At 32.6% G+C, this 11,314-nt stretch overlaps 1 protein-coding gene across 1 annotated transcript; it reads left to right on the top strand.

Moving 5' to 3' along the window:
• The first annotated feature begins 1,292 nt into the window (after nucleotides 1-1,292).
• LOC127852380 (type-1 angiotensin II receptor-like) lies at nucleotides 1,293-2,502 on the top strand. The gene is made up of 2 exons (XM_052386339.1): nucleotides 1,293-1,994; nucleotides 2,305-2,502. Exons 1-2 carry the CDS (start codon nucleotides 1,293-1,295, stop codon nucleotides 2,500-2,502), a joined length of 900 nt encoding a protein of 299 aa, XP_052242299.1.
• The last annotated feature ends 8,812 nt before the right edge of the window (nucleotides 2,503-11,314 follow it).

Below are 11,314 nucleotides of genomic sequence, written 5' to 3'. Positions count from 1 at the left end.
TTTATATGGTGTGAAACAGTATAATATGTGTAATAAAAACTCATTTATAGAGTTGTTGATATTTGCGCGTTGTTTTTGGTTTGATAAACTCATGTCTTTGAATAGTCTGCATGTTAAGTGTATGTGCATCTGTGAGGGAAGTACGTCCCACTTGTAGATCGATGTTGTTGAGAATTGCGATTTTTTTTAATTTTCTTTATAGTGAAACATATTTAGTTGTTTATTTTGAAATATCACCAATTGTCTTTCACCTTTATAGAGACCTTTTCACAGATTTCGGCATGTATTGAAGTTTTTCATTGATAAATGTAATCATTGGATCTAAAAAGCTCCAGTAAAAACAATAATACAACTAAAGAAATAAAAAAATAACACTCAACCGGGCTCGAACCACTGTCCCCAGGAGTAATAGTCTAACACTTAGACCACTCGGCCATCCGTGCACATACAAACAGTGTTGAATTTTATACTTTATATAAGCAATCCCCGTAGTGTCACAAAATATACCGACCACAGCAGAACTCTCCAAATTATTCAATCGTTTCGCGTTGCAACGCTTTATAATTTTCATGTTTTTAAATCGTCAAAAGATGTATTTACTAGATTTTATAGAGCATGTTTAATGTTCAGTATAACTGTTTCCTCACAAATATCATAACTTCAACGAAAATTTTCGAATCTGTACTTTTTATCAATTTACCAAAACGTGAAAAGGTCCCTTTAACCGTTTAATAACGCTGGAGACGTAACTAGAGCTATTGTTCCTGTAACGATTCTTACATGTCTTATTTTAGACAGCAATAGTTACTGTTAGCGGTTGCAGTGGAAAAAAGAAGCATTTGTGGTGACGTCACTGAATATCAATAGTCAGGTAAGTGTGCAAGTTACTTGATAAACGTTTTGTGGCTTGTAGGTATATCGCATTCTTAGTCCTATTGGAATCAAGACGTTTGTGTTTGAAGCAGTGTTAACATTGTTTGTTCAATCATAATTAAATATGAGCTAATATCACGTATCGTGTGTGAATTTTCATAATTTGTGAAACTAGATATATATTTAAATACAAAACTGTATAACTTTGATTATTACATTAATATTGTTAGTTTGATTCATTTCTTCTCTCTGAAACATTGAACAATATATGAATACTGTGGACTTGCGACTGTTTGAAATGTTATTTTGAACACGAGATATACAAGAAGAAGTTATAGGGAACCTATGTTGTGTTTGTGTAAGAAATAACAATCTGCAAAAACAAAGTACTTACCGAGGTAAATATAAACACATCATCAATGTCTAAGAACGGGAATTTGACAGATGGTCTAAAGTCATCATCGGCATCATTTTCGTGGGCTCTATTTGTATCACTGGGTTTTGTATGGATTCCGGGGATCGTCTGCAATATTATCGCACTCATTTACATCATCCGGGATATCAGGAAAGCAGTTTTTCCCGCAATTTTCCTGCTTCTTATTTTCGTCTGCTGCGATTTGACAGCCGTCATTTGCTCGACTCTGAATTACATTGTGGTATTTTACATTCAAAATGTAACGACGTTCTACGTTTTCTTCAGAGTGGCATCCGCTTTCATGAACCTTATAATGGCGGTAGACAGGTATCTGGCAATTTGCCAACCATTCATTTACAAACGGAGCGTCACCGTCGGAACGTGGAAGGTAACCTGCCTTATCGCCTGCCTTTCTATAATGGTATATTGTATGTTTGCTGTTGTGGGACTCGGTGACGTTAACGTTTTGAAGACAGACGGAAGCGTCAGATGTAGTTCGCTTGCCTACTCGTTAAAGCCTACACAACGTGTTTTTGGTATGATGTTTCCGTTGATTGGATTTTTGTGTACGCTAACTATTGTGGTCCTCAACATGATTGTCGTACGGGAACTATTTCGACTTAAAAACCGCGTCGCAGCTATAAGTTCGACTCTGGAAGGGAGTTCCAGCACCGACACTTCCGGTAATGCCAGTGCAGCCGCCAAAGTAAAACCATTCGAGGTGAAGTTCGCGAAACTTTTCATTCATTTAATCAAAACATTACTTTTAATATCAATGAGGGTCCGTCTTTAAAACATGCTGCAATTTTTGAATTTTGTTTTCCCAACGTGATGGTGATGGCGTAATTTTTTGCATTTTAAATTATGTATGATGTATATTTAGCAAGGTAATAGGAAAACGTATTTTCTTCATGATGGTGACGAAATTTACTATTTTAGGAAGAAAACGTCATTTTCCTTGAATAAAATGTCCCAGTGATAACTAATTGATATCTCCTTTTTTACATTTATTACAGACGGTGGTGATAGTCAACCAATTTGACGTTCTGGTAAATACTGCGATCGTGGGCCCCATTAACTTTCTGGCGGCTACCATCTACACTGTGGACTCAATTGTCTACATACTAATGCGCAAAACCTCTCTTAAACGGATGAGAGATATGGTGTGTCGGTTTTGTACACGTGACAAGTCTAATGATAATATGCGTGTTTAATGCATCAATACGGCTTATGGAATTCCGTGTAATTTCCATGCAGTGAATAGACATATCTAACGAGTTATCTATCGTATTTGGGTACTCCCAATCTGCCATGTCGACTAACTGGTCCACATTGCGTTGCTTTTAAAGAGTAAGTCGTGTCGTATCCGCTGGTGACAGTGCTTTTTAAGGAATGAGAAAATAGTAATCACGTGACCTTTACCACATCACCATGTTCATGCTTTTATAATGTTAACATTATTGCTATTCGATGCGTGTATTACACTAGTGTAAGTATTATGATTTTGGTTTCTAGAAGGTCGTCGGTATATTTTAAGGTCATTTCCTGATACCTTGTTAAGCGGATCCGACGTTCCAAGTTTAAGCAATTTCCTTGTCGTGTTACAATTGTCATAAAAACATCAGTCCGCATATTAAAACATTGACGATTCTTTATTTGTTGATGATTTGTTAAAATATGATATTTGTGTTTTTTTGTTCGAAATTTGGACCAATACTTCGAGTAACATTTCTTTAAATGGATATATTTCTCACAATTTTTATAGGAAATTCCAGAACAAGAACGCATGTAGATGTAGTGGTGGGGTAGTTTTATATTTTAAAGAATATTTAAAAGATGGTATTAACATTATTTTAAATCACCTTGATTCAATTGTCTGGTTAAAATTTGATCGACATTTTTTTTGTTTGAATGAAGATGTTTATCTTTGTGGATGTTATGTTTGGTGCGTTGATTCACCTTTATACAATATAATAAGTGTAGATTTTTTTGATTTACTCGAAAATGATATTTCTATTTATGAAAATAAAGGACTTTGTGGTGCATTTAATAGCAAGATTGGGTCCAAATCTGATTTTGTTATTCATGAGGTGGAAAATAGTTTGACAGATGATGTTTTTTATATTCAATATAAGACATACAATGTATACATGTATATGATCATATTACAAAGTGATACCATGTAGCATCAATAAGTTTCAGACATGTTATACAAGATATGCTAGTATATATAATTTTTTGACTTTGTGATTTCCTTTAGATTAAAAAAAGGGGTTTATAGAAAAGAAAAGGAAGAAAAGAAAAAAACAAAACAAAAACAGAATAGTTGTGAATAAGGATGAGTTGCATAAAGAGGGTAGATAGCATACTGGACTTGTTTATGAAAGTTTAATGTGTTTCCATTTTTGTTCAAATATATGAAGTGTATCATTGTTTAGGGCTATTTCTTTTTCAATTTGGATCTTCAGTTTTAAATAATTGATAAAACAGTTCATTGAAGGTATTAGTTTTTTGTATTTCATGCTGAATATTAAATATTTCATTAATATAATTATGTAATTCACAGTGTTATTAACCTCTTGTATTTTGAAGGTATTTACCCCTAAACTGATGCCTAAGAGAGATAGTTTAACATTTAATTGTTGTTTCTCTAGAAATGTTGTCAACTGATTCCATAGAGATTGAATATGTTTACACTCCCAGAAAAGGTGTTCTATTGTTTCAATATGTTCACTGCACATATCACATAGATTTGTGTTTGATAGGTTGCACTTAAAAAGATATTTATTTGTAGTCAGATTCTCTGGATGTATTTATATGGAAAATTTCTCAGTGTGCTATCAGTAGTTGATTTATATGGCATGACAAATATTTGTTTCAAATTAAATTCTTTTTCTCCAAGAAGGTTTTGGCATTTAGTTTGAGCTTTAGAGATTTCGGCAGTTTTTTTTTATTTGAACTGTGTAAAATATTTTGTTCGTTTTGTTTTGTTTTGCAATAATGTTTTCTACGAATGTTTTTGAGTACATGGTGTGTTATTTATATTGGTAACAGCTTTAATATGTATGGGTATACTTTTGATAAATGTGTAGTACATCAGGAAATTACTTGTTGGTATTCCGAATATGTAGCATAAGTTATCAAAAGTATAGAAGTCGTTTATTCTGTAGTCGTACAATTGATCTACATATTTTATGCTTCGTTCGAACTAATGTTTATAGAAAAACGTTTTATTGTTAGTAGTTATGTCTTTATTGTTCCATAGAATGATTTTACTGTTTATTTAGGTTTCTAAATTATGAGTAACTTGACACCATGCCGATAGAACATTCGATAGAAATATGTTTTGGTTGAAATTTTATCTAAGATATTATTGCCGATATTACATTAAAAAAGTAAGGTGTCACCATATGTTTTAAGAATTTTCTGGTAGAATAATTTCCATTTACTCGTATTGGTATTATCTTAATATCTTTTAACCCAACTGCATTTGACTGCATTCAGGAATGAATCTATATCCGTAAGTCTGAAACCTCCATATTCTACTGATTGAATTAATTGAGTTCGCATAATCTTATCAGGTTTACCGTCCCATATGAAATTAAATATTTCTGATTTTATATCTTCAATAATATCATTTGGTGAATTTGGGAGAACTGTTAGTGTATACATTAATTTAGTAAGTGCAAACGTTTTCAATACGGTGTTTATTTCTGATTAGTGTAAATATACGATGCTGCCATGATTTTAAACATTTTTTAAATTTTTGTAATGTAGGAAATATGTTTTTTAGAATTGTTTCATTTTCATTGTTTGTAAAGGTTATTCCTAACGTTGTTGCTTCATCTGATGTCCAGTTGAATTTCATTTTTTTTGAGACGAATATTGCTTTGTTTAAAATTACCTACTCGTATCACATTGTATTTACTTTTGTTTAGTTTAAGGCTTGATGCCATTCCATAAAGGGTTAGCGATTCTATAAGATTATTGAATGAGTCACTACTGTCATTTAAGAAATAAGTTGCATCGTCGGCAAATAGGGACTGTTTAATTTCTTCATCAGGTTCTAGCGATATTCCCTTTATATGTTTATTTGATTGGATATAGTGTGATAGATACTCGATGCATATTATACATAGCGAGGATGAAAGTGGACATCCTTGTCTTACCCCTCGTTCGATGTTAAAACTATTTTTGAAAAAGCCATTGTTTATTATTATGCTGTTAATATCGGTATAAAAAAGTTTGACCCATTTTATAAGACTTTCACCGAAGTTCATATTTTCTAAGCAAGAGAACATAAAGGAATAGTCTAGTGAATCGAAAGCTTTTTCGAAGTCTGTAAAGAAAATGAGACCAGAGTTGTTTGGTTGGTTGAAATAGTTTATGCATTATTGTATTAAACGTACGTTTTCACCAATGTAACGTCCTTTAATGAAACCAGATTGAGATCTTGAAATGACTGATGGTAATATTGTTTTAGTTCTGTTTGATATACTTTTATTTGCAATTTTATAATCGTTGTTCAGGAAACTAATCGGGCGCCAGTTTGATAAGGGTTTTAAGTTTTTTCAGGTTTTGGAATGAGTGATATTATACCTTGTTCTTGTAGCGTAGTTAAGTTTTCGTTGTTAAATGAATAGTTTAGTGAAATAATTAAATGAGTTTTAATATCATTCGAGAATATTTTATAAACTTCGATTGAGATGCCATCTGATCATGAACTTTTGTTATTTTGCATTTCTTTTAGTGCTTATCCAAATTCATATTCATTTAGTAATCCGTCGCACTGTAGTTTTTCCTCTTGATTTAAAGCATGATGTGTATTTTAAAAAGGGTGTTATTTTTAACATGTTTTCGTTTATAGAGGGTTTCGAAAAATAAACGTTGTTCTTCTAGTATTTTAGTTCTGTTTGTTATATCTTCGCCATTGACTACTAATTTGTGCACAGTTTTTTGTTCACTTCTACGTTTTTCTATGTTTGCGAAGTTTTTGTATTTTTTTCATTGCGTTCAACATGCTGTGCACGTGCTCTTAATATTATTCCATTGAGATGTGTATGATTAATTCCTTCTAATACTTGTTTTTTTAATGTTATTTCATTTTCAATGTCTTTGGTATCGTTTGTGTTTGTTTCATGTTATTGTTTTTCAAGTGTTTCAATGATTTTGATAGTTTCAGTTTCAAGTTTGTGTGTTTCTTTTTGTTTGAATGACGTGTATCTAATTGTTGTGTTTCGTAATTTTCCTTTTATTACTTCCCATAATGTGTTTGGGTTCGCATCTTTATTATTTTGAACTGTCTTGAATATTTCTTGTTTTATTTGTGTTTGATAGTGGGTATCTTATAAGATACTGTTATTAATTTTAAAGTATCCTGGGCCTCTTTCAGGTTGTATATTGTGCAGTTTAAGTTCACCTAAAGAGTGGTCAGTTATAAATCCTGGTTTTATGCTACATGTGTCAATAATGTTGCAAAGTGACTCATATATTAAACAATGGTATAATCTACAGAATATTGTTGGTTTCGTGTTTGAGTGCCAGGTGAATTTGCGTTTGTTTGGATACACTGTACGCCAGATGTCTACCATATTGTAGTTTTCGATTATGTTGTTTAAAATGCTTCTATTTTTAGGATGAGTATAAAGGTTTCCCTTCTTTTTATCTATTAATGGGTTAAGAACAGTATTGAAATCACCACCGACTATAATGTTTTTATCTTGCCTATTAATTATAAAGGATTGTTATGTTTCGTAAAATGTGGAAACATCAATGTTAGGGCCGTAAACGTTGATTAATGTTAATTGTGTTTCGTGTATTTTGATATCTATACTTGCTTGTCTGCCAACTTTATTATTTCGTTTAAGTTATCGACTGTGATTCCTATTTTATTTTTTATCAGAAAGGCAATGCCTTGTTTATTAGTATGTTGTCCACTGATATAGATGTCTCCGTCCTATTTATCCTTTAAAGCTTGTGCTAAAGTATGTGTCAAGGGACTTTCTTGTAGTAGGCATATACTATATTTTTTTCGTCTAACCATTTGAAGATTTTTATGCGTTTGTCTTTATTGTTTAACCCTTTTACATTTAGAGTGCATAATTTAATCATTTAAAGAGGTGGAGGGTGATGTAATGATTATTGTGTGTGCTTGTCCAGTAAGTTTCTATTTTAAAACATGTCCAGTTGATTTCTCTTATAGGACATAAGATGTCCATGCATACAAACAAAAAAAAGAAAGCAAAAATTAAGGATACAAGAAGAAGAATATTCCATAGACATGGAGAAGTAAAAAGAAATAATCACAATAGTGAGAAGAAAAGACAATTAAACGATTTTTCCCCAATTGAGACATAGAAAAAAGAATTAAATACAACATGTAAACACACAAAAACAAGCAAATGTGTTTATGCAAGGTAAATTGCCCTAAATATAGGACATAAATTATCGGTATCTAATGTTCCCAAAACCGAAGTTAAAAAAATTGATATGAGTAATAATAAGAATTTCACTGGAGTATGTATTTTATAAGTTTGAGTAATTAAGTTACTCTAAGTATAAGACGCTAATTTTCGGTATGTAAGATTTTTTTTTAATGTTTGAGTTTTATGTATATTAATAATAAAGGTCACACTGTGGCATGTATATTATATGTTTTAACAAAAGAGCATACTTAAGTATTGCAACATAAATTGTATATGCGTATTTGTACTATATCCATTACAGAAGAGTTAAAAAATCAACACAATACAAGTACATTTGGTGGTAAGCCGGGTTCCGATTAACAAATATTGATAAACACAATATTAATGTTGACTTTGTATACATACAAAGTGTAATATGGTTATTCTATGCTTAGTCTATAGAGCATATATAAGAAATCATAGTATACATACATATTTGTGCTTTATCCATTACAGAGTAGTTGAAAACAATACAAATACATTTGGTGATAAGCCGGGTTCTGATTTACAAGTATTTATAAACACAGTACCACTATTAGTTTTGCATAAAGAAAGGAGTTTAAACAAGAAAACAATACAAATACAGTTGGTGATGTACAAGAGTATGTTTAACAAGTGATGGTCAAAAACATAATATCAATGTAAGTGTTGTAAACAACAGACACGTTAGACAATTAAGAAGTACAATTACATTTTATGGTATGTCAGATACTGTTTTACAAGAATTGTAAAATGCTACTACTCTCGTATTATTGGACCTCGCTGCTGCATTTGATATCATCGATCAAAGCACTCAGTTTTTAGGTCTTGAACATGATTTTTAAATAATCGACACGAAACATAAACTGATGATCTCTTATCTTCGCCATCGTGAACAAATTGCACGCATTAACGGCGAACTTTCGTATGCATTTAAATCTGAGAAGATTGTGATTTGTCAAACATCGTTTAATATGTTAACTATACCTTTTCAGGTATTAGGTTTTAAAAGTCATTTCACTTCCAAGTGTACAGTGTCCTCTAACTTTGTTTCGGCGTAAGTTTTCTACCCAATCATGTGCGACCTTTTGTTGATATTTTTTTTGACTTTTGAGAAACATTTCCGCAAAAGCACCGGATGATTAAATGGAATTGTTGCATCAGTCTAAATGCGTAAACTTAATTAACTGAGCAGAACAGAGGCGTTGCAAGTGAGGAACTCTTGATCGTAAATTGTATAAAGCATACCGTTAAGAATTTTCACTGTCCATTCTCACAAGACGCGTAGATACGGTTGTTGGTTCTAAGACATATACAAGTGAACGCGTCAGTACCGGCGTTGAGCAAATAATATCTTGATATTTATATACATTGGTAGTCCTGTATTTTTGTTGTTGTCTATAACACCTAACTGTAATATATACAGAAAAACACGTTTCCGCAGTTGATGTTTACATTCAAACATATTTAACTTAGATTACCAATATTAATTGCATGGCAATGATGTGAAAACAACTAAGTCCATGATTCCATAAAGAGATGCAAAGCCATAAAATGTCACTTGGAAAACAATATGTGGGGCAAAATTATTACGATGATTCAAAATAGTTTTTAATAGTCGATCCTACAGTGAATTTAGACTGCAAATACAGTGTACGATCGGTCACGTTTTGTGTAAATTTAATGATAGATTGTATCATAACAACTTTTTTTTTATACAATTCATTTAACACGAACCGAACATTTGTAAAAGTTCTGAAAGAGTTCGGTTATGCATTTCACTGTACAATTTTTCATAATTTTTAATAATTTTTAGAAAATATTTGACTCCTGCCATATTTATTGCGTGCTAACCAACACTTGATTTCCATTTTTATCTATAGAAACAAGCGCCGCCGTGTAAAAACAATATATAATTACGGTATCTATACATGTGGTGTAACGGGCATACCCATAAACGCAATTCCATACTTGGGACATCGCCTCCAATTGAGCGGATTCGTTCGCTCCTTTATCGCTGATGTTTTTTATGCTCCCCCAAAATTTATTTTGGGGGAAGCATATAGTCGCCGCTTCGTCTGTCCGTCCGTGTGTCCGTGCGTCCTTGCATCAGTCCGTGCACAATTTTTGTCCGGGCTATTTCTCAGCAACTAATGACCGGAATTCAATGAAACTTTATGGGAAGCTTCACTACCAAGAGGAGATGTGCATATTATCAGCGGGTTCTGGTCGGATGATTTTTCACAGAGTTATGGCCCTTGAAAATTTCCATTAACTGTACATATAGTGCAATTCTTGTCCGGGTATTTCTCAGCAACTAATGACCGGAATTCAATGAAACTTTATGGGAAGCTTCACTACCAAGAGGAGATGTGCATATTATCAGCGGGTTCTGGTCGGATGATTTTTTTTACAGAGTTATGGCCCTCTGAAATTTTCCATTAGCTGTACATATAGTGCAATTCTTGTCCGGGCTATTTCTTAGCAACTAATGACCGGAATTCAATGAAACTTTATGGGAAGTTTCACTACCAAGAGGAGATGTGCATATTATCAGCGGGTTCTGGTCGAATGATTTTTCACAGAGTAATGGCCCTTTGAAATTTTCCATTAACTGTACATATAGTGCAATTCTTGTCCGGGTTTTTCTCAGCAACTAATGACCGGAATTCAATGAAACTTTATGGGAAGCTTCACTACCAAAGGGAGATGTGCATATAATCAGCGGGTTCTGGTCGGATGATTTTTCACAGAGTTATGGCCCTTTGAAATTTTCCATTAACTGTACATATAGTGCAATTCTTGTCCGGGCTATTTCTCAGCAACTAATGACCGGAATTCAATGAAACTTTATGGGAAGCTTCACTACCAAGGGGAAATATGCATATAATCAGCGGGTTCTGGTCGAATGATTTTTCACAGAGTTATGGCCCTTTGATATTTTCCATTAACTGTACATATAGTGCAATTCTTGTCCGGGCTATTTCTCAGCAACTAATGACCGGAATTCAATGAAACTTTATGGGAAGCTTCACTACCAAGAGGAGATGTGCATATAATCAGCGGGTTCTGGTCGGATGATTTTTCACAGAGTTATTGCCCTTTGAAATTTTCTATAAAAAAATCTTTTCCCCCCAACTATTGTGCCCTCAAGACGTTTCCTTTTATCTGAATATATAGTGCAATATTGTGACAAAAAACCTTTGGGAGCATCACCCGTCTCCGATGGTTTCTTGTTTTTCAAGACCTTAATCTTGCTGGAATTAATCATCCATAATAAACGAAGAAAAACATCACTTATTTGTTTCGTGTTTTTATTTTTTAATCGTAAATTTAGACTTTATAACGAAAATTGAATAAAGACATACGTTTAGGAAATCTAGAGCAATTGGAACTATTCATGTTTATTTAAGGCTCTATATTTTTCATGTTAAACATGTTTATCGTGAATTTAGATGTAATTAAGAAAAATTAATAAATAATGAAATCAATTTAGAAAATATTGAGAACAGCCCAAAACAGTTTATTTCAGACTATAAACTTTGATATTACATGCAAAACGTTATTTCAGTAATAATATAAG

This window comes from Dreissena polymorpha, chromosome 12 (assembly GCF_020536995.1).
Source record: "Dreissena polymorpha isolate Duluth1 chromosome 12, UMN_Dpol_1.0, whole genome shotgun sequence".
In the NCBI taxonomy this organism is placed as follows: domain Eukaryota; kingdom Metazoa; phylum Mollusca; class Bivalvia; order Myida; family Dreissenidae; genus Dreissena; species Dreissena polymorpha.
Note: the sequence above shows the minus strand (reverse complement) of the source record. Positions and strands in the feature narration are given on the sequence as shown.

What these genes read in the sequence shown, in the direction of transcription:
- LOC127852380 (XM_052386339.1), top strand. Translation starts at nt 1,293, where the DNA reads ATGTCTAAGAACGGGAATTTGACAGATGGTCTAAAGTCATCATCGGCA. An exon ending in ATGCCAGTGCAGCCGCCAAA is followed by an intron (nt 1,995 to 2,304) that starts GTAAAACCATTC and finishes CATTTATTACAG; the next exon opens with ACGGTGGTGATAGTCAACCA.